This window comes from Vigna angularis, chromosome 3, assembly GCF_016808095.1.
Source record: "Vigna angularis cultivar LongXiaoDou No.4 chromosome 3, ASM1680809v1, whole genome shotgun sequence".
NCBI classification, from domain to species: Eukaryota; Viridiplantae; Streptophyta; class Magnoliopsida; order Fabales; family Fabaceae; genus Vigna; species Vigna angularis.
The window spans coordinates 41,656,710-41,681,172 of record NC_068972.1 but is presented as its reverse complement, the minus strand read 5'-3'; the positions used below and the strand labels follow the sequence as shown (position 1 = coordinate 41,681,172).

The 24,463-nt window shown below is 31.9% G+C and overlaps 3 protein-coding genes across 3 annotated transcripts; 2 read left to right on the top strand and 1 right to left on the bottom strand.

Annotated features, from left to right (window-relative positions):
* Positions 1-9,509: 9,509 nt before the first annotated feature.
* LOC108326110 (cryptochrome-1) lies at positions 9,510-13,949 on the top strand. Its single transcript, XM_017559386.2, has 5 exons — positions 9,510-10,591; positions 11,016-11,237; positions 11,481-12,187; positions 12,718-13,351; positions 13,743-13,949. The coding sequence occupies exons 1-5, from the start codon at positions 10,282-10,284 to the stop codon at positions 13,757-13,759; spliced, it is 1,890 nt and encodes a 629-aa protein (XP_017414875.1). The 5' UTR covers positions 9,510-10,281; the 3' UTR covers positions 13,760-13,949.
* Positions 13,950-16,816: 2,867 nt separating this feature from the next.
* LOC108326111 (low affinity inorganic phosphate transporter 1) lies at positions 16,817-19,490 on the bottom strand. The gene is made up of 3 exons (XM_017559387.2): positions 19,408-19,490; positions 17,703-18,739; positions 16,817-17,625 (listed from the first exon to the last, which is right to left on the bottom strand). Exons 2-3 carry the CDS (start codon positions 18,717-18,719, stop codon positions 17,032-17,034), a joined length of 1,611 nt encoding a protein of 536 aa, XP_017414876.1. The 5' UTR covers positions 18,720-18,739; positions 19,408-19,490; the 3' UTR covers positions 16,817-17,031.
* Positions 19,491-22,231: 2,741 nt separating this feature from the next.
* LOC108324375 (RING-H2 finger protein ATL67-like) lies at positions 22,232-23,304 on the top strand. Its single transcript, XM_017557321.2, has 2 exons — positions 22,232-22,262; positions 22,394-23,304. The coding sequence occupies exons 1-2, from the start codon at positions 22,232-22,234 to the stop codon at positions 22,732-22,734; spliced, it is 372 nt and encodes a 123-aa protein (XP_017412810.1). The 3' UTR covers positions 22,735-23,304.
* The last annotated feature ends 1,159 nt before the right edge of the window (positions 23,305-24,463 follow it).

The following is a 24,463-nucleotide window of genomic DNA, read 5'->3' as shown; positions in this document are numbered from 1 at the left end:
CTTTATAAAATATTACAAAAACAACACATTATATTTATCACATCCAAAATAATCCAAAATATAGATACAAAAATGTGTTATCCTTAACACAAGTAAGTGTGCTAATGCACATTTGTATTATCTATTTTGCACAAATTATCTTTAAATACTTAATGAACTTATCAAAAATTGATGTAAAAGTCTTGAATTTATGCAAAACAGAATGACAATCATTTCAATTAGTATATAAAAAACAAAGTTATAATTATTATAAAAGTGATTATCAATCACAATCAAAAGATAATACAAAACACAAATAAAAAATATTCATATATTTTAAAATATGTATATTAAAATATATATGCATTAATAAACTATGAAAAAAATTTATTTTTTTTAAACTGTTCAACCGGATAATTCAAGATTTAATACATAATTAGTATGGTCTCATCTTATATTAATTTTTAAAAAGCATAATATATTATAAAATTTAGAGGCAATAAATAATTTTTGTTTTAAATGTTGAGAATCTAAGATTAACTTAACAATCTCATAAAAACAAAATTTAAGCACATAATTACGAATTATAAAAAAAAAGACAAGATATATCAAATATAAAAAAAGTACATTAAAAGAATATAGTTTAACATAAATATACAAAAAAAAATATTTAAAACATATTTATAAAATATATAATTTTTTTTTATGAACTTGGAAACACAAAACAAGTTGGAACTTGAAATCTCTCAAATCTTCAAAGTACCAAGTGACAAATTACATTTGGTGTGAAAAACTTGAACTAAAAAAAGTTGCATTAACCTTTCAAATAGAAAAATAGAAAAAAAAAACTTCAGGAAACCTCTCTTGAACCTCTCTCTCATGATTTCGAAACAAAAATAAAATGGAGGTTTTGAGTTGAGGATGTAGAAGGGAAGGGAAGAAAAGAGAATTGAGGAGTGGAAAAGTGGTAATAATGGCGAAGCGATGACGTGGTGGCATTTGATGACAAAAACAATGAAGAATGGTGGTAAAACGATATTCGCAGAGAACCAGAATAGTGGAGGAAAAGAAAAAACAATGACGCATTCATAAAAATTTCTTCAAAAATAACCCTAGACAACATTTTGTGCTTTGGTTATAATAAAATTTGAAGGCTAAAGGATAATATGCTTCAATTATTAATAAAACTAAAGCATAAAGACAATTACTTTTGGCCTCGATCTTATAGAAACCAAAGTTGAATACATGTATGACTTCAGTTGTTTAAAAATCAAAGTGAATCTACATGCTAAGATAAAATAATTAAAAAAATGAGTGATAATTTTAAAATTTTATCAACTTTTGGATCTCAATTCTTTAAAACTTGAAGCAGAATACATGTATGGCTTCAATTATTCCAAAATCAAAGATAAATTTTTTCTCTAAGATAAAATAATTAAAAAATAGTGACAATTTTAAAATTTTGATAAATCTTTTGCTTGGTTCTTTTAAAATTGAAGTAGAATGTATGTATGATTTCGGTTATTTATAAAAGCAAAGTCAAATCTCATCGCTCAAATAAAATAATTAAAAAAATAGCATGCACTTATATGTCTTAATTATGCAAAAACCAAAGCAAAACATTATGTCTTGCAATTGAAGTTTTTAAATTCGTGAAACTTTTAAAATTGTCATTACATTTTTATATACTTCGTTTTTTTAAATCGAAACATATCACACAATTCAAAACATCAAAATTGTGTCAGAGAACTATTAAAAGCACTGTCACTGCCTCTCATTAATTGCTCCACGCGCACCACTCCACCGTTTCTTTTCTGTTTTCTTTCCCCCCTTTCTGTTTCTCTTTCTGTTTCTTTCCTCTCCTTTATAAAAACTTTCCCTGTGTTGTACAATATACATTTTATTCAAATAATACGAAAGTGCGTTTTACAGTTTTATCTCTGTGGGTTTATTCTCTTCTCTTCCACAATGCATTCACTTATACACAGATGCGACTTTGTGAACTTCCACAAATGCTCGGAAGCTTCTGCTGCAGTTCTTCTATGATGGTATCAGAGCTCTTCTTTGAAGAGCTCTGTTGCGCCAACCCTAAATCTCCTTTTCTTTACTTTCTTTTGCTTTCTTTCATAGTTTATTGCATAATGGTAGAAGATCATAACAATTCTTCTAGTTTTCTGTATCTTCATCCTGGTGAAAGCCCAGTCGTTTCTCTTGTGTCTCCACTCCTTGAATCAAATAATTACCATGCTTGGAGAAAATCCATGTTTACTGCCTTAAGTGCCAAGAACAAGGTCCAGTTTGTTGATGGGACTGCTAATGAACCACATAAGGAGGACGTCACTCACAATGCCTGGAAGAAGTGCAACAGTATGGTGGTCTCCTGGATTGTCCACTCTGTTTCACCTGACATACGACACAACATTCTTTGGATGGACAATGCTCAAGCCATATGGGATGACCTCAAATCAAGATTTTTTCAGGGAGATCTTTTACAGATCTCTGCGTTGCAAAATGAAGCAGCTTGCTTGCGTCAAGGAGATAACACTATCACGAAATTCTTCACTAAGCTTCGAATCATATGGGATGAACTTGAGAATTTTCGTCCTGAACCGGTTTGCTCGTGTGAAATACCATGTTCTTGCACAATGACAATTATTGCCCAAAGAAAGCATGAAGATCGTGTCCTGCAATTTCTTCGAGGGTTGAATGAGCAATATGGTAACATTCAATCCCATGTCCTTCTAATGGATCCCATGCCCTCTATTTCCAAAAAATTTTCATACGTTGTGCAACAAGAAAGACAAGTTATGAATAACAACTTTCTTAATGCTTTAGAAACAAAAAGTGTAGCTGCTATTAATCCTGTTTCATGTTCATATTGTGGTAAAAATGGGCACACTGAGTCTGTTTGTTTCAAGAAAAATGGCTTCCCTGCCAACAAAAATTATACCAATCGAAAGACTTGCTCTCATTGTGGTAAAGCTAGCCACACCATTGAGGTTTGCTACAAAAAACATGGGTTTCCTCCCGGTCATAGACTTCACAGTGGAAAAAGCTTCATGACCAGAAATCAAGAAACCAAGACCGAGAGTCAAGACGATGCTCCTGATCATGAAGTTCGACTAACTCAACAACAGTATCAAGCTTTAATGGCTCTTATCAAACCCACCAATGATACAGGGTCTGCATCCACTAATCAAATCAGTTATATAGTCTCTACCTCCACTACTACACGTAAAACCATTTTTGGTCTTAACTCACACAAAGAAAAATGTAGTGTCTCTTGGATTTTAGATTCTGGCGCAACAGATCACGTTGTTTATTCTCTTAATCATCTTCAATCATATGAAAAGATTACCCCAATTACTATCAATTTACCTAATGGCATGCAAACAAAAGCTACTCATAAAGGAGTTATTCAGATATATGACAAGATCATTCTAAAGGACGTTCTTTTCATTCTAGATTTTTGTTATAATCTTATCTCTGTATCTATATTAGTTGCACACAATCATTTATGCCTTACCTTTACTAATACCGTATGTTCTATTCAGGATATGACAACAAACAAGAAGATTGGTTTAGTTAACTCTCATGCTGGTTTATACATCTTTCGTAACTACAATAACATCAGGCAACACTCAAACAACCCTGCAAATACTCACCAAATATGTAAAGTTGGATGTAATAATCTCTGGAACAATCGCTTGGGTCATATGTCTGATAGACGTTTAGATATCTTAAAACAAAAATATCATTGTATTGACTCTAGATCTCATAACTGCAATGCCTGTCATGCTGCTAAACAAAAACGTCTCCCTTTTCCTTCCAGTACTTCTTATGCTTTACATCCTTTTGATGTTAAACATGTTGATATTTGGGGACCATGCTCTATTGCTTCTTTACACTCTCATAGATATTTTCTAGCCATTATTGATGATCATACTCGATATACTTGGGTACATTTGATGAAAACTAAATCTGAAACCCGCCAACATCTTATTCATTTCATTGCATATGTTAAAAATCAATTTAAAACTACCATAAAGGTCATTAGGTCTGACAATGGCAGTAAATTTACTATGCATGATTACTATAAGGCTAAAGGCATAATTCATCAAACATCCTGTAATGAAACACCCTAACAAAATGGTATAGCTGAAAGGAAGCATCAACATCTTCTAAATGTCACTAGAGCTTTAATTTTTCATTCTAATATTTATGTTCAGTTATGGACTTATGCTCTCAATTATGCTACTCTCCTTATTAATATCATGCCTACACCCTTTCTGCAAAATAGTTCTCCTTATGATCAGAAAGATTTTGATATTAGTAGACTCGAAGTGTTTGGTTGTCTATGTTATGTGAGCACCCTTCAAGCTAATAGGAAGAAACTTGATCCCCGTGCCAAGCCCAGTCTCTTTCTTGGGATCCATCCTACTACCAAAGGTTATATAACTTATGATCTTGACAAGCATGATATATTAAAATATCCAGAAATGTTATTTTTTATGAAACTGATTTTCCTGATAAAAACTCTACCACTACTGATAATCTGCATGTTCCTTTACCTTTGAATAATAATCAAATGTCTTATGATCATGATCAACCTTATGAAATTCTTACTTCCAATAATTCCTCTGATTCTAAAAACAATGATGAAGACAATATAGAGAATGAGAATATTCTCCAAGGCGGTCCACTAGAGTAAGAAAACCCCCTGCATATTTAAAATACTTTCAAATCTCTTCCTATAGTAGCACTATCACTAAATATCCTAGTGATCATGTTCTAACATTTGATAGAATATCTATTGCATATAGAACTTTTATTTCTTCTTTAGACAACTTTGTTGATCCACAAGACTACAAAGAAGCCATACAATACCAACATTGGCAATCGGCCATGCAGGAAGAGATCACTGCTTTGGAACAAAATCATATGTGGACCATCACTACTCTACCCCCAAATAAAAAGGTTATAGGATGCAAATGGGTTTACAAGTCCAAACGCAACACTGATGGCACAATAGATAGATTCAAGGTCTGCCTTGTTGCAAAGGGGTACACTCAAATGAAGGGCATTGACTACTTTGAAACTTTCTCACCTATGGTAAAACTTACTAGTGTGAGCCTTATTTTATCTCTTGCCTCTGCTCATAACTGGCATCTAAGGCAATTACACGTCAATAATGCCTTCTTACATGGAGACTTGCATGAAGAAGTCTACATGCAATTACCATCAGGAGTCACTGCAACAGGTCTTAACCAAGCTTGCCTCCTCCACAAATCTCTCTACGGTTTGAAACAAGCTAGTCGTCAATGGTATGATAAATTATCTTCTTTTCTCCTCTCTCAAGATTTTACACAAACATTAGGTGATCATTCTCTCTTTACCAAACACAATGGTGATAACATTACTATCATGCTTGTCTACGTAGATGATATAATATTGACAGGAAATGACATCAATGACATTAATCACATTACCAACATGTTTAATGATCGTTTTAAAATTAAAAATCTTGGTAACTTGTCTTACTTTTTGGGTTTTGAGGTAGCACGAAGCAGTGAATGTATCCATCTCTCCCAGCGCAAATATGCTTTGGATCTTCTCAACGAAATAGGGATGCTTGATGCTGCTCCTGTCAGTACACCAATGAATTTCTCTATCAAAGTTTCCTCTCAAGGTGATCCTGTTGATGATCCTGTTGCTTTTCAAAGATTAATTGGGAGACTTATCTACCTCACCAACACTCGTCCCGATATCACCTATGCGGTCCACCGCTTAAGCCGACACATTGCTTCCCCAACTAAGCTTCATCATCAAGCTGCTTTCAGAATTCTACGCTACATCAAACAAACACCAGGTCAGGGTATTTTTTTAAAAGCTACTAACACTCTCACTTTAAAAGCTTATAGCGATTCAGATTCGGCTGGTTGCCCTGACTCTCGCAAATCCACCACGGGATACATCGTTTACCTGGGTGATTCCCCAATATCATGGAAATCCAAAAAGCAATCAACTGTCTCGCGCAGCTCTTCTGAGGCTGAATATCGTGCTCTTGCTCAAACTGCCTGTGAAATTCAATGGCTCACCAATCTTCTCACTGATCTTCGCCTTCCGTTCTCTTAACCTGCTACCATCTTCTGTGACAACCACTATGCAATCAAAATTGCTACTAACCAGGTCTTTCACTAAAGAACCAAACATATCGAGATAGATTGTCACCTCATTCGCGAAAAAGTCCAACAAGGCACTATCAAGCTTCTCCCCATCCATACCACTTTACAGCTCGCTGATATCTTAACGAAGACCCTTCCACCTTCCATACCATCAATTCCAAGCTTGGCACTCTAAACATCTATGCCAAGCTTGAAGGGGGCTGTCAGAGAACTATTAAAAGCACTGTCACTGCCTTTCATTAATTGCTCCACGCGTACCGTTCCACTGTTTCTTTTCTGTTTTCTTTCCCTCCTTTTTGTTTCTCTTTTTGTTTCTTCCCTCTCCTTTATATAAACTTTATCTGTGTTGTACAATATACATTTTATTCAAATAATACGAAAGTGTGTTTTACAGTTTTATCTCTGTGGGTTTATTCTCTTCTCTTCCACAATGCATTCACTCGTACACAAATGCGACTTTGTGAACTTTCACAAATGCTCAAAAGCTTCTGCTGCAGTTCTTCTATGAAATTGAACTAGTATGTATATAAAAAATTGAAATCAAGTTTTTATAAATGTATTAGTTAGACTTTCAAATTAAATATCATTTTGTCTAGTCTATGTCTCTCAAATGTCTTCTTTTAGATTGAAAAAAAAGTAATAATTGATCAAATGCAATTTAAAGAAAGATGACATTTTTTGTGTGAACTATATTTATAAACATTTAAAACAAGGAGGCAGGGACACGTGACTTGTTCTGTTTCATATTTTCTTGCTGAGTCAAAACATAATGTCTTCTTCCTCCTTTGCTTCTTTTTGTTTGTTTGATTCATTTGCTATTCTTTTCTTCATTGAATTTGTATGAAGAAAGGTAATTGAATATAAAAATGAAAGAAGATCACATTAGGGTAGAGAAAAACGTGATAATCTAGAAGAACAAAACCACTTGTAGACATTATAAAGTAAATTTGAGGTTATAGAACATTTATGAGAGGAACATTTGTTTGTGTTTTTGATAAAAAGGGAAATTGATTTACTTTTGAAAAAAAAAAACTTAGGATACCAATGCCAAACACAGTTTAAATCAGGGGAATTAAACTTTTGAAATATTCGAAGTTACTCAATTAAGTCTAAGAGTTAATTAATGTTTGATGTCTTATATTTTTGAAAAAATATAATTTAACAATAGTATGTCCGTTAGCAAATTGATTTTAGTGATTTTTAATAATTTCAGCGAGATTATTATAAAAAGGAAATCACATGTTCTCAAATAAATAGTTTAAATTTTTGTAACATAATTTAGAGTAATTAAGTTTCAATTTTTTAATCATAAATTTGAGTATTTTAAATTAAATTTTAATTGATTTTTTTTATTGATTACTTATAATGTTTATATTTTTTAATTGGATTATGTCGTTTAATTTTATTATTCAACAGAGTGATGGACTTGTATGATCAATATAAAACAATATTATAATTAATGTAAAACAACAAATAATTTTTATTTCTTTATATTAAATTAACAAAATTATTATTTTTTATTTTATATTAATCATCTCTCAAACGAAGAAGACAACGAAACAATGTGATAAAATAATACACACATCACCAAATTATTGAAAAAAACTAAACAACACAACATACTGAAAATATTTAATAACACCTTAATTAAAAATATTTAAGTTTATGAGAAAATTAACTAAATCAACAATTTAATTTATTTTAGCACAATCACCCTGTTTTATATTTTTTTAAAGAAAATTTTAGGCAGAAAATATAAAATACTATTTACAAACAAGTAGTAAATTATCACGTTTTAAATTTATTTATTGAGAGAAATCAACGTAAAATAACATATGTAGCACAAAATAATCTATATTATTCACGAAGTGAGGGAAGTAAGGACTTAAATATTTCATTAATAGTTATTATTTCACTTTTTATGTTGAAATGGGACGACGATGATGCCTATGTGAAGTTTCTGTGTTTGTCGAATGTTCGCTCCACTCCTTGTTTTGCGTAATCGATCGGTGTGGAGTGACTTGCAGAATACACTCCGACGCTCAAGTCAAAATGTTTCTCTTAGATTTATTATAATTCAATCATGAAAAAAGTGAGTTTACCTCGAAATTAATCCTCTATTTATACAGTTTGTAGGTCTATAGTAATTCAATTATGAAAAAGTGAGTTTATCTCGAAATTAATCCTCTATTTATAGAGTTTATAAGAATCTGAACAATTAATTTACCTCTTAATGATCATTAATGCAAACATTAATCACTCATCAGTAGTCGTTGTAACATTAATTGTGCTTTAACTTCGTTCAACTGTTATTGGGACCGAGGCGCTTTCTTCACGTCCCACTACCCTTTGATCCTTTTCATTCAGTTTGTCACCGTAGCAGTTACAAGCCCATAATAACAATTACATTATAATATTAATTATATTTTCTTTTTCTTCTAACCAAGTAACGTAGGGAGAGTTTTATAGGTTTAGAGGAAAGAGTAAAGAATAAATGAAGAACATATTATTTAAAAGAAATTATAAATATAAAGTAAAATATTTTATTCTTTCTGAAATATATCCCATACGGCAAAGTCATATATCGTGCAACATTAGTATTTGTTGAGGTTTGAGATTAAACTTTTTTTTATCATTTATGATTTTTTATTTTAAAATGTATTAGATTTCTACTACTTTTAATAATCTCACATCATTTAAAAATTAAAATTTAAAATGATTTAAGTATTCTTTTTAAAGATGTTCTTTCATTCACATCATTTAAAAATTAAAAATTAAAATAATTTAAATATTCTTTTAAATGTGTTCTTTCATTCATTTATAATGATTGACTCTAATTATATCTTTACACCATAAATACTAACTTAAATATGTTTTACCGTGGTTTTTGCTTTTCTTTAAACACGTGCTGTAAAGAAATTGCTGATATCGGTAGATGCCAACAACTGGTGAATGATTGGTAGAAAAAAAAAAATGTTACTATTTAAAGTTACGTTATACTATTAAATTAAATAATATAAAAATCACTTATACTATTTTCTTTTTAATGTTTTTCTACCTCGGATCATTGTCCTCTTTCTTAAACAACGTCAGAAAGCATAAGTTTTTAAACATCATGATATCTAAGTATCTTTTTCCTATTGCTTTACCTCAGTTAGGAAATTACATGGCACGTGTGATGTGTCTGCGAGGCATTATCAGCTGCGTCTCTTCAATGTGTTCTATCACACGTGATCCACACACATAGACTTTGGTGGGATCCTCACCTTACAAATTTTGGAAAAAGACAATTTCTTAATTCAATAACTTTTGACCTTTTGCCAATCCGTATAATAGTCTACCAAACTAGGTAAGCCTAATTTACACTAAATTACTTTTGATTAGCTCCTTCAATGACCCTTCAACAAAACTTCATGATGGCTTGGTAAACGCTGAACTTCTACCTCATAAGTTTTGAATTGGGTTTGTTTGTGGCTGGAATTCAAGACTTTTTATGAATTACTCATCTTTTTTTTGGCTCTGTGGTTTCTGAAATATGCAGTCTTTCTTGTTTTGTTGTTCATGGTTTTGAGCTGAACCGTGCTATTTATGCCCCAGAACCTTCTTATTCATCTTAGTCTCTTTTGGTTAGTGATTGGAGATTTCTTTCCCATTTACTCGTTTTTATTATTGGTGGGGTTTGGAATTTAGATTGATGAGTGTGTGATTGTGAGACATGAGGGGAAATGTTTCTGAGTTGGATTTAGGTTGCATGACATACAGAAAACAAAGAGGCAAAGAAGTTGCAATTGAAGATTAGATAAGATAATCAACCTGTTGGTCTCATATCTTCAAAGTCAAGTCCTTTTTGACAGTGATTTGAGCCTGTCTGCTGCTGATTTTATAGATAGCTTTGTGTTATTGAGAAGATTCCAGATCGAAGTTTTACAGCCACTGCCAGGGTCTTCAGCTGCTCTGTGCTGTGTTGTGCTGGTAAGAGTATTCAATAGGAAACCACAAAGTTTTAAAGGTGAGCACTTTGCTTTTTTGTGTGTAGAAGGAAGCTTGAGGTGAAGTACTTGTAGTTTGATGAGGGTTAAGGCTTTGGATTTGGCATGTGAAATCTGAAGAATCCTTTATGGGTATGAACAAGACTATTGTTTGGTTTAGGAGGGACCTTAGAATTGAGGACAATCCTGCATTAGCTGCTGCTGCTAGGGAAGGTTCTGTCTTCCCTGTCTATATTTGGTGCCCCAAAGATGAAGGGCAGTTTTATCCTGGTCGAGTGTCAAGGTGGTGGCTGAGACATTCTCTTGCTCAGTTGGATAATTCGTTGAAATCACTTGGAGCTGAACTTGTGCTGATCAAAACTGATAGTATTCTTGAGGCTCTGTTGGAATGTGCAAATGCAATTCAAGCAACAAAAGTAGTGTTTAACCATCTCTATGGTAAGTGCTGCTGTCCAACAAGATATAGCTTTTTACAGAATTACTTTGTTTGTTAAAGGTGCTAGCCATATTAGTATTGCTTTATAGTATTACTTATTTTGATGTTATTAAAATATTTGAAAACCTAAAAGTTGAGGAAGCAAGTAGGTTCTATTAAAATATTGAATTATCTCAATAGCAAGATTCACTTAATGGATCACACAATACCAATGTATTTGGTTAAATAACAAATTCTGAAGGATATTATTCACTGAGACTGCTATTAACAATTTATCTTGAATATTGGATAAAAAGTAATTTACTTGAAACTTCATATGATGTGGTAAAATTGATAGTAGTGCTTCATAATGAACAAGAAAAAAAGCATTATGATCTATCTCTTCCAAGTTCAATGCTAGATATATGATCACTATTCTTTTGTCAGATCCAGTTTCTCTTGTTCGTGATCACAACATCAAAGAAAAACTAGTGGAGCATGGTATAGGTGTGCAAAGCTACAATGGAGATTTGTTGTTTGAGCCATGGAATATATATGACGAGAGTGGACATGCTTTTACAGCTTTTGATCCCTTTTGGAACAGATGTTTGCAAATGCAAATGCAAGCTTTGTCATCTATTCCTTCTTGTCAACTAATCCTAGCTGAAGGTACCACTTTAATCAAGCTACTGTGTTTTTTTCTTGACAATATGATAATTGATAACATGATTTCATTAGAGTTTAGATATTAAAACCAATGAGAGCATATAATAACTGCTTGTGACAACTAGCAGCTGAGTGATGATGTTTTTCTGTTTCTATTACCACTCTGTCTTCATATTGCAATACAATTTTGCACATCAAAAAAAAGTTTCAGATTAGAATTTGTTTATCTTCTTCTGTTAACGACAGGAAAAGTTGGGAAATGTTCAATTGAAGAACTGGGTCTTGAGGATGAATCAGAGAAATCCAGCAATGCATTGTTAGGAAGAGCATGGTGTCCAGGTTGGAACAAGACTGAGAAGGCTTTAAGAGAATTTTTTGAACAGCACCTACTTCACTACTCCAAAAACAGGTTAAAGATTGGTGGGGACTCCACTTCGATATTGTCACCATATATTCATTTTGGAGAATTGAGTGTGAGGAAAGTTTTTCAGTTGGCGCGTGCCAAGCAGATATTATGGGCAAATGAAGGAAACAATGCTGGTGAAGAGAGTGTAACTCTTTTTCTCAGAGCCATTGGACTTAGAGAGTACTCACGTTATCTTTGTTTCAATTTCCCATTCACATTAGAGAAGCCTCTTCTTGGGAACTTGACATATTTTCCTTGGGAAACTGATCCTGATAACTTTAAGGCTTGGAGACAAGGTAGAACTGGCTATCCTCTAGTTGATGCAGGAATGAGAGAACTTTGGGCAACAGGATGGATACACAACAAAATAAGAGTCATAGTTTCTAGCTTTGCGGTGAAAATGTTGCTCATACCATGGAGATGGGGAATGAAATACTTCTGGGACACACTTTTGGATGCAGACCTTGAAAGTGACATCTTGGGGTGGCAGTATATCTCAGGTTGCTTACCTGATGGCCACAAGCTTGAGCGTTTAGATGATCCTGCGGTATGTCATGTTTTCTTGTAAATTTTTGTACATTTTCTTTGCCATAGTAGGTTTCAAGTATCTGAGATTCATAATTTATATTCATTTTTATGCTTGTATGATCAACACAATCTATACAGTATATCAGAATTTGTTGTTGTATTTGATTCTGCTGAAGTGAAGTTTCTTTCCTTTTTTTCTCACTTTACTTTGTTTTCTTTACTTCCTCATGTGTCAACATTCAAAGTCTGAGTTTGACTAGACAAATTGCTTCCTAGATTTATTTGGTCCTAGTGGGAGTAAAATGCTATAGATTTTAATTCAGATTTTCTTTAATGCATTTGGTATCTGTAGAAACTTTTCTGTTCATGTTTACTTACAAATTTTTGAAGTAACTACATCTGGTTTTATATTAAGATAGACAACAAGATCCTCTTTTGGTCAAAATATACATAACAAGAAGAAAATACTACTTACTCAAAGCATTGGCAAATCCTAACACATTAAAGCTAGCAGTAGAACTTTTCTAATTTTTATCACTTTGGGAACAGATTCATGGGGCTAAATTTGATCCAGAAGGAGAGTATGTACGTCAATGGCTGCCTGAGTTGGCAAGAATGCCAGCTGAGTGGATTCACCATCCTTGGAATGCACCCCTTACTGTGCTAAGAGCATCAGGAGTTGAGTTGGGACAAAACTATCCAAAACCAATCATCGACATAGATGTGGCAAGAGAACAGTTAAGAGAAGCTATATTCAAGATGTGGGAAAATGAGGCAGCTTCAAAAGGGTCTGGTTCAGAAGGAAGACATGAAGTTGTTGATGAAAGTGAAAATTTGGCCATTCCAAAAGTTTTCTTGAAGGACAAGGCTCCACCGGCCAATTCTTCATCTAATGATCAGAAGGTGCCAACACTTCACCAACCCCAGAACGATCCTCCTCATAGAAAGAGATTAAAATGTTCTGCAGAGATCAATCATAAGCAGAAAAGTTCACAAAATCTTAGCAAGGACACTGGAGTGTCAAGCATTGATCAAGAGATTTCCTCCACAGCTGAATCTTCATGCAGGAGGCAGAGTTCAAGCACTTATTCATTCTCTGTCCCAGAACAGTGTTCCTCATCTTCCAATATGAGGTGCTCATGGCAAGATCAGCTGGACATGGAAACCAGTTCTAGCAAAGATGGTAAGTACAACTATATTTGCAAGGGTCTACCTTATGAACATTTAGTACACTACTAAATGTTTTCTCTTAAAATAAGCAAATATTAAACCATTTCTGTTTTTTATATAGTAAATATTTCTTTTAATATACACTTTCAACTCTCAGTTTATTAACCAGCACCTTGAAGATACTAGTGATTAGTATTTGTGCTATTTCCAAAGTGTAAAAGAAGTATAAAGACAGTTTTGAACAAAGAGCAAGTTTAGGACACATGATTCATTGAACAATGTTGATGCGGCATTAAGCATGTTCAGTAGTTCATGAAAGCTTCTATACTATTCAAATCTGTCTTATTTCTTGGGGAAAAATTATTCAATTGGTATGCTGCTAATAGTTAATAATTGCAATGCAGGAGCTTTGGGAGGGTGATGCTGCTTGCAATCATAAATGTAGTATACAGTGTTAGTTACACTTCTCAGCAGGGAAAACATAAGTGCCATATTTAAGTTTTACTCTTTAATGTTTTCAGTATATGTTTACTTTTCTATATCTTCTATCTCATTAAGGCATGCATGCTTAATTTTAATAAAGGCTTAAAGATCTTGAAATCAAAATAGAATAACACAGGATTGAAACATCAGACAAACATATTTACCTGATCACCTGATCACTGTGGAAGGGTAAAAGTATATACGTATCTTATCTCTTCCTTTGTTCTTTACGATGACTTATCAGATTTTGGTAAGTTCTAAAGATTTATTTTAATAAACTTTTCCACAAATAGTGCTGGAAGAAGGAAAAAGGAAATAAACTTTCCCATAAGTTAAAGTTGGTTTTTTCATTAACTATTGTTGGAGATGCTTAGGATTGTGCTGATATAAATTATTCTTCAGCATTTGCTTCAGTTGCTAACTTGCTTCTATAAAATTATGTACCTCTTACAGCTATATGATTGGTATTTGCATCAATTGGATGTGAAAAATGTTTTCTTAAAGTGACCTGCAGGAAAAAGTGTATAGAAAGCAAGTACTTCAGCAAATTGGTCATGGGAAGAATGGTAAGGTGTGCATGTATACTTGTAAACAAGTCCTGTAGACTTAGTTTAAAGGGTTTAAACTGTGTAGCAGTTACCACTTCAAAGAAGCTATTTTGGTAATTTTTTTATAACGATCTAATAAAAGTATCCATGTGTTTCTCGTAGTCACTTTATATACACAGATTTTTTCTTTTAAATCTAGGAATGAGTTCATACTGAATAGAGATAAAAAAAAGTTGTAGATTTTATAAAAAATAAGATTTATAAACTCGTTCTCTTAAAAATTTAAATTAAATATAATGTTCACTTTTTTTTTATGTAAATTGAACTTCTGTTTCACTAGTATTGTGTTAAATTTTCCTACAAAAGACATGTGAGAAAACTCATGAAAAAGTGACAATGAAGAATATTCCTTAATTTGGTTGAATAATCTATATTTATATATAAAATATTATTCTCATGTTTTTGTGTTCACATTTGTTTTTCATTTTTACCTTTTAAATAAAAGTTTTTTTTAAATTAAAATAATTGTTTTATCAATTTTACATTTTTTTTAAATTTAGCCACACTTTTTGCTATTTGATCGTTTTCTTAAACTTAATCATTTTTTTGTTAAAAATTATATAAAATAAATAAAAACTAATTACACTAAAATTAGAAAAAAATATATTTATATTTAATTTAATAATTATAAAAATAGCAATAATAATAATTTTATTAGTTTTTACTGTCTTAAAAAAAGTAGACATGTATTTTCATTAGTAATAACAATAATATGAATAATTAAATATATTTTTAGTTCTTGATATTTTGTGTAAAATTGGAATTTATTTTTGTTGAAAACTTTAACACATGTTGATCTTCAAACTTTAATATAAATGAAAATATGATCTTTCTAATTTAATTATATTAATTTTTTTTAATATGTCAAGCACATTTTTTAACAAATATTTGAAGTAAAAATATGTTAAAAAAATTCAAAAGTTAACATAAAACAAATTTAATATATCTAAAAAATTTAATACAATTAGATTAAAAGATTTATATTTATTTATTTTTAAAATTTAAAGATTAAAATAAAAGAAAATTTTGAATAAAAATGAATTTTAATTTCACATCAAAAACTAAAATCATACTTAACTCTGATATCAATAACCTATATACTTGAAACATGTGTAGACAAACTTCTTCGCAAGGACTGGACTAAAAGTTTAGAAAACTCATGTGAAAAAATTAATATAAATTAATTTATGAAGTTAATATTAATTTTTGTACCTTTTCTAAATATATTAGTAGAGAAATTTATCCAAACAAAAAGGTTTCTCAAGTCTAATGAAAGTTCTATTAATATATATTACGTACTCAGCTCAGACATGAAAAATTATATTTTTTAAAGAAGATTCGGATATCATTGGATTTGACTTTAAACGATTATGGGTTAATTAATTGTAAGTTACAATATTAGTTAATTAATCATTTACAATCTTTAATTAATTGAGTTGTCATGCTTACGATAATTTACTTACTTGATTATTTTGATTTAGTTTTTTTTTTCATAAATTATTAATAAATAACTAAACTGTATATTCGAATGTCAATTCCTATAAAAGCAATATTTTATTCAATCAATTGCACAATATTTCCATCGTTAACATTTGACTTTGCATGAGTATACAGTACAATCATGTGAAGAAGAATGATGAAGATATATCATCTTTTTCTAATTGATAAATATGATATGTAAAAAATCTCTTTTCTTAGTGTTAATTATTAAGTAGTTCAAAAGTTATTTCCTGATTCATAAATAATATATACATATACATATTCCGTTTATTTTTATTATCAAATGTCTTAAAAGAATCCATATTATATATATTGAAAAGTTAAGAGAATTAGACAAACATGATATCTATAATGGTTAAAAATTTAACAATTAAAAATCCTTACAAATAAAATTTTTAACGGTTAAAATATAAGTCCAACTTATATTTACGATTTTATTAGCATTATTTATATAATAATATCAGTAAACATGTATTATTATAAGATAAATATATTTTTAGTTTTTAAATTTTATAAAATTGAAATTCACTTTTATCAAAAACTTTAATACAGAATTTTACAATAGATATAATATTTTTAATAAAATTATTTTAAATTTTTTTACGTGTTAATATTTGGGTTTTTTATTTTATTTATTAAATTTTCATTTTAATATTAACTAATAAACAAGTTTTACATGTCAAAAATATTTAAGCTATTAAATTAAAATACTCTATCTATTTACTTTTAAAATTTTAGAATATATCAAATTTTCCATGAGAAACGAATCTCAATTTCGTATCAAAATTTAGAAACTAAAAATGTATCTAATCTTATTATTATGAATTATGATTTTCTAAAAATATTAAGACAATTATCAAACATATATTGCATTTAAGACAGTGTAATAGAGTATTACTCTGTATTGTTTATTGCTGTTATTTTTATCCAAAAAGGAAAAGTACAATTACCATGTATCAATCTTAGACAAACAAAAACATACAAACTAGCACATCCACGACATAATTAATCATGTGCAAACATATCTCACAACCATAACCAAGTATTAAAATGTACAAAATAACACATTAATTTGAATACACAAACTTAGATTAGAGTTCAATCAAACACGACTTGTCGTAGCAGAAACTTCAGGCTCAGCATCAGCATCAGCACTTCGATCATTCTCCCCACTCAACTCCTCCAGTGACTTACCCTTTGATTCAGGAACCAGCAAGGTGAACAACATTCCAAAGAAGTTGATAACCCCAAGCACAATGAGTGAGTTCTTAATCCCAATTCCTGTAGGGTACCCTGCGTCAGTCTTTTTAGGGTCCTTGCTTTGTGCAGCATATAGGAACCCAAATGCTCCCACAATTGCACCAGCCTTTCCTGCAGCAGCAGAGATTCCATGACAGGTTGACCTAAGCCTTGCTGGGAAGATCTCTGCTGGCACAACAAATGTGGTGGAATTTGGACCAAAGTTGGCAAAGAAAAAGGTGAGGGAGTATATCACCACAAACCCTATTCTGTTTGCTTTCTTAGTCCAATGATCATATGGTATAGCCAAAGCAAACATGAATACTGTCATGAAGAAGAACCCCATCAATTGGATGGCAAAACGGCCCATGTAATCAATCAGAAACACTGTGAACCAGTAACCTGGCACAGTGCTGCACAATGCTATCAGTGTTTGTGCTCTTGAAATCTTGTATACCTGCAAGAAAATCAGTGGGAAAACATGATTTTTGAACAAAATTTGTTCACTAGTTAGTTCATGAACTTTATGTATACCTCATGAATTGCATTCATTGTCTGTGCTGGAGGGATCCACCCAATTGCACTGAAGATGTCTTTTTGGAAAAGGTTCTGGCTGTAGAATGCTATGTCCAACAAGAACCAAGTGGTGGTGGTTCCAACCAAATGCAGGCCATGGCGTCTGAGAAATTCCTTGCTGAACAAACCATACCTGTGGCTCTTTTCCTGTGTCAGTTTCTGCACCTTCTCCTCTTCAGCTTCAAGTTCCACTTGCAACACCTTAGACATGTCTGAAGCAGCTTGTTTTGCATTCTTGGCCACGAGGGCTGTGTAACGTGCAGTCTCAGGCATTTTCATGCGCCAGTAGTAGGTGAGTGCTGCCGGAATTGCACCAAACATCAAAATGATTCTCCAAACATAGTCAAATGACGGCACAATGGAGGCTTCTGGATTTTGTTCGTATGTGGGAAGGTTGTACTTTTGGTCATACGCATATGAAACAATCAAGGCGACTACTCCACCAGCCAAGATTCCAAATCCTTGCATGGCAAACACTGCTGCAATGAATGCCCCACGAGTCTTTTTGTTGGCGTATTCAGACATGATTGTGGCAGAAAGAGGGTAGTCACCACCAATCCCAAACCCTAGCCAGAACCTGAAGAAGCAAAGTGTGGCCAAGACACCCTTTGGAGTGGAGCCAAAGGAGAGTCCTGAGGCAAGGGAGCACACCACCATGAGCACAAGAGTGAGACCATAGACCCTTTTTCTCCCCAATTTGTCACCAAGCCAACCAAAGAATAGTTGACCAGCCAAGGTGCCACAGAGAGCAACACCAGTGACAGAAGCTTGAACTCTTGGAGGAAGAGTTCCTGGCTTTGGTGCACCTGGTTCTGTGTAGTACAGTCTCCCTAACAGCTTAGTAACCAGGGAAATGCAGAAGAGGTCATAGGCATCAGTGAAGAAACCCATTCCTGCTATCACAATTGCTGTGAAGTGGTACCATTGTGTCTTCGCTACATCAAGTGCAGTCAACACTCTGAGTTCTCCTACCATTATTATTCACTACAAGCTTTCTGCACATGCAAACAAAATATCTTACAATTTCAATTTCTTTCTACCTCAATTCCAGCATAAAGAAGAGACAATTGTACGATTCTTATAATTTACTTATGTTAAATGATAGTTTGGGAAACTGCTGCAGCTAATTTTGACCTTTGCAAGAGCTGATGTAAGACATGGATATTTTGAATTAAAAACTTTAGTGATGATCATATTCAAACGAACTGATTCTTGCACTAAATTATCTGGCATAACAGTCCTAATTAAGCCAACTATTTTATGTTGGATAAAGAACTAGATATATTTTGAAAGAAGGTTTTTTTATTAAATTTTTTTATGCTCATTAAAAGCAATGAATTGAAGATACAGTCAAAAGGATCTTTTGTTTTCATACATTTGTATCATTTCTAACTAAATATACTGTAGCATGCAGGTGTAGCTAATGTCTCTGATGAAGGTCCAGAGACCAAAATATTGTGTTGTGGATGCAGAAATTTTAATATTACACACAGACAAGTTTCATCCATTGAAAATTTGGTGACTGCATATCATGCAGAAATATATCAGAATGATCTCAAAATCACACATATTTTTGCTATAGGAAAACTCTTTCCTTACATGAAAGAAAAAAAACAGAAGAATTTTCAAACCAAACCAAGAGGGATAGAGAGAGAACACAAACCAGCTTGCCAAACCAGACTGAAGGAGTAGAAGAAGTACTTTGTAAGGTTTAAGAATATGGCATGGCATTGAATGAAGCTTCACACACACACATATATATATATATAAGATAGTACCAACCATCCCTAGAATTAAAGACTTCCAAAGTCAAAAGAATATACTCAGCATCCGCAGCATATGCTTGAGCTTTCATATTCTTCAATATGTCAACTCTTCACAAACAACACTAAAAAATGTTAGTTTATGCATTGTCAACCAGGTATTGTTCCTACTTGGAGAAAGAAACAACTGTATTAGCTGCAAAACCAACAATATGTTACATGTTCATGTTTCCTCACCTGTTAATTATCACAAATTTATAAAAAAAATTATATTTCCCTTTATTTTCTATATATTCATCACATTTTCATTATGATTTGTTTTCATTCCAAACATATATAAAAGTAGTACACTTGATGATAGCGTGCACGAACCTATTATTCTAATCTGGAATACACTACCTTCATAAAGGTATTGTTTTGTTTTAAAAAGACATAAAAAAGATAATATTAGGATGTTGTTTAATTTGAACTTTGGTGGCTTCATGGTAATTTAATTTTGTCTTTAAAATCCAGGTCGACGGATTAAGAGAGCGTTTGAAAACTATTGTTAATATACGAAACTTTGATTTAAAAAAAAAAACTCTTTAAGGCAAAAGGGTAAGATTGAAATGAGTTTTTATCATATATATATATATATATATATATATATATATATATATATATATATATATATATATATATATATATATATATATATATTTATATAATATCGATAACAGTTTAATAACTAGTTTATCTTTATTAAATATTTTCTTAATTTGTGACTAAATTAAACTAAATAAATAAATAATGAGAATAATAACGTGTAATTACACAACACAACAACATGACACATGCAATGATGCAATAACTGCCTTATTTCTGAACAAATTGATAATACAAGATTTGACCAACAACTCAAACTCACGTTTATGGTTAGCCACATTAGCAATTTGCAATTAAACTAACATTTGTACCATAAAAAAATTAAACCAAGATACGATTCGTGGGTGTTAATTGATAAGTCAATCATACAATACTTACCGTATAAATAAGATTTTGCTTAAATAAAGTCAATAAATAAGAAAAAAAATCTTAGAAGCTCTCAAATTAAAATGACTTTTACTTAATATAGAAAAAAGTTCACTCAAAATTTACCATTCAAATTATAATTTTACTAAATTACATGAAAATTTCTATGAGAAAATATGTAAAAAATCAATAGAAAAGTCATGATGATAAGTAAAACTTCATTAAAATTGCGTAGAAATTCCCGTAAGTAAAAAAATAAATTAAACCTCACATATATATAAGTATAATTTTACATTTCAAATAGCGATAAAGACGTCATATTTTAATTACAACTTTTACATTACAAAAAAATAAAAAATAAAAAAAAATACTAAGAAAAAAACTTAAAATAAAACAATGAGCAAAAACTTAATAAAAGCAAACATAATAGCAGTAAGAAAAACTAAAAACTTTAATAGCAGTAAGCAGAAATACTACAAAGTTAGAGGAAGACAAACAAAAACAATAGAGATAAAATGTTACAAAATTTAAAATGGAAAAGTAAGCAGAAATACAAAAAACAGTAATAGAGAACTGAAAAAAATTTCAAAGTTTTATTACAGAAATTCGTTCTTGAAATTGTTAACTTGTCACTCAATTGTTTTATTTTTTATTTTTTTAAGTGAAGTTATTTATTTAAACATTTATAGATGTGATAATAACACAAATAATAACTTTTATAGCCAACTATTTACTACATAATACTAACACACTAAATTAAGAAAACAAGTACAAAACGTACAAGTTTCGAACACGTAATTGTTTTTTTTTAGACATGTGGACCAGAAGTAGCACACATAAAGATAATGTCTCTAATATACAAATAAAAAACATTGTCCTTTATTTTTTTTTTGTTCTTTAATTATTATTAGTTTACATATCATATCGCTATTATTTGCTTATATCATATTATTCGAGTCAAATAACGCGCCCCCATTTTATTACCGTTAAATTATCTCATGCTTTTGTAGTTGCAAGAAAATACAATTAATTATTATGTGGGAATAAAAGAAACCAGTTGGTGTCACAATCAATAAAAGTCGCATTTGATTTACAAAAATAAAAACTTACTTTAAGTGGAAATTATCGACAAACAAAATCACTTTTATGATATTTTGAGGACACTTAGAAATAAAATAATTCATTTACAATATATATATATATATATATGCGCGCGCGTGAAAGTAGTTTTTTAAAGATTTTTAAAATATAATTATATTTTAATTATAATATATTTATATTCATCAAAACATAAAATAATAAATTTGTAACGTACTTCAAACTTTAATCCTTAAATTTAAAGTTTACCTGCAACATCTCATTCATAGAATATGGACAAAAAGAAGAAGATTTTACATGACAAGATCAACCCTAAAAATATATTGCCATACCATTATTGTCTGTACTAGATCAATTGTTACATCATCTGTTCACATCGTTAAGATGATCATTATTAATAAAAAGAATATACAAACAAAACAACACAAAAGAAAAGGTAAGCTAATGTATAAAAAAATGGGTTAAATATGTTTTTTGTCCCTTAAGTATCACACGATTTTGGTTTTAGTCCCTATTCGAAACTTTGATGGTTTTTAATCCTCGTAGTTTTGAAACTATTAGTATTAGTCCTTAAAAATGGACGGCGTTAAGTTTTAGTATATGTGGCAAACGGCAATGCCCAACTGCACTCTGCACTCTCTGCCACGTTGCTGGCCAATAAGATTCTGACACTCACGTGGCCATTATCGTTCTTCCTCCCTCACCTGACGACGGCGAAAATCTAGGTTTTCGATACATGCTTCCCCCTCTCTATCTCTCTCCAGGAACTCTACTAAGTCCACTACAACGACGAGGAGGCCAGCGTTGCGCTGGGGCTCGACCAGAGCGTCATTAATTCCTACCCCAGGTTCCAGTTCGACAGGGACAACGCGCGGAATAGTAACGGGAATAACAACACGTGCTCCATATGTTTGTGCGAGTACAAGGATTCGGAGATGCTCAAGATGATGCCCGAGTGCCGCCATTTCTTCCACCTTTGTTGCCTCGATTCCTGGCTCAGACTCAGAGGCACCTGCCCCGTTTGCCGCAACTCGCCGCTCCCGCCGTCGCTCTCCACGCCGCTGCAGGAGGTGGTGCCGCTCTCTCAGTACGCCGTCGATAGAAGGCGAAGTAGGTGACTTTTTTTTTCTTTTTTTTTGAACTTTTTGGGTTAATTTGTGATGTAGGCTTTGCCTTTTTTTTGGTTGTTGGGAGGAGATTTTTGAAGTTTTGATTTTTATTTTAATTTTTAACCATCTCCACGGGAATATCCCTGCAGAAACTGATCTTCTTTCAAAACTAAGCTATTTGAATTTGTCTTGGAATGATCTTCAATCACAGATGCCTCCAGAATTTGGCCTCCTTCAGAATCTAGCAGTTTTGGATATTCGAAACAGTGGCTTGCGTGGTTCAGTTCCAGCAGATATATGCGACTCAGGCAATTTAGTTGTCCTCCAACTAGATGGAAATTCATTGCAAGGGAATATTCCAGAAGAGATTGGGAATTGGGCATCGCCGTTTGACGTGGCAAACGTGGCAGAGAGTGCAGAGTGCAGTTGGGCATCGCCGTTTGCCACATATACTAAAACTTAACGCCGTCCATTTTTAAGGACTAATACTAATAGTTTCAAAACTACGAGGATTAAAAACCATCAAAGTTTCGAATAGGGACTAAAACCAAAATCGTGTGATACTTAAGGGACGAAAAACATATTTAACCCTAAAAAAAATTATAAAATAGGTATATATTATCACATATAAATCATTCATAACAATACCATATCACATACCATTATTGTCTTGTACTATATCAATTGTTACATCACCTATTCACGCCATTAAGGTGATCATTATTAACAAAAATAATACACAAACAAAACAACACAAAAGAAAAGGTAAGCTAATGTACAAAAAAAAAAATCATAAAATAGGTATATATTATCACATATAAATCATTCATAACAACATCATATCACATACAAAAGACTTACTAAATTAGATGATCCAGATACATATATTGATATTAGACTTGGGTGAGTTATACACTTGTGGTGACCTCTACTGCTCTGCAGAGTCGTCAATGAGTTTCACTCTACTACATACAAGAATAGTCTGTTAACATCTTTGCCCAAGGTAAAATTCCTAGACTAAGACATCATGCTCCTCTTACCACATCTTTAACCCTTCTCTACTTAAGATTGGATGATTATTAGAGCAACAAGATAACTCCGTATACAAAATTCATATATCAATACATACACTATTGTAACCACAACTAATCCTCCTTTATTAGTACAACCCATTCTCAGATGACTATCATAAACAAGCCATCATTTTAACATTCACAAAATCACACATTAAACATACCAAAAGAAAATATAGTAATGTTTTGTTAATCTCACTCAGCGAGAATATCTATTTGCCAAACGAGTAGTACTTAAAAGCACACTCGCCCAATGATCAGATAGTTTGTCCAACGAGATTATAATTGAAACTCACAAACTGAAATTCTCCTAAAGTCACCTAGTGAGACTTATGTCGTCCAGCCACTATCAAGTCATTTAGCTCTTTAACTTTGGTTTTGTCCAACGAGATTATTCTCACCCAGTAACCACCAAGTTAGTAGCTCTAACGTTGACTTCACCCAACGAATGAAAATTATTAAAATATCTTTAACCTTAAAGGTTAGAATCCATGATATATAAGGATATTTTTGTCTACTAAAACCCGGTACACATTGCTAAAATGTACTAACTGAAAAACACGCGTACGCGTGTTAGCAAACCCATATATATATATATATATATATATATATATATATATATATATATATATATATAGAGAGAGAGAGAGAGAGAGAGAGAGAGA

Coding starts and splice junctions, on each gene's coding strand:
- LOC108326110 (XM_017559386.2), top strand. CDS start 10,282: ATGGGTATGAACAAGACTATTGTTTGGTTTAGGAGGGACCTTAGAATT. Junction 11,238..11,480: donor TCAACTAATCCTAGCTGAAG/GTACCACTTTAA, acceptor TGTTAACGACAG/GAAAAGTTGGGAAATGTTCA. Junction 12,188..12,717: donor AGCGTTTAGATGATCCTGCG/GTATGTCATGTT, acceptor CTTTGGGAACAG/ATTCATGGGGCTAAATTTGA.
- LOC108326111 (XM_017559387.2), bottom strand. CDS start 18,719: ATGGTAGGAGAACTCAGAGTGTTGACTGCACTTGATGTAGCGAAGACA. Junction 17,626..17,702: donor CAATGAATGCAATTCATGAG/GTATACATAAAG, acceptor ATTTTCTTGCAG/GTATACAAGATTTCAAGAGC.
- LOC108324375 (XM_017557321.2), top strand. CDS start 22,232: ATGCCCAACTGCACTCTGCACTCTCTGCCAC. Junction 22,263..22,393: donor CACTCTGCACTCTCTGCCAC/GTTGCTGGCCAA, acceptor AACTCTACTAAG/TCCACTACAACGACGAGGAG.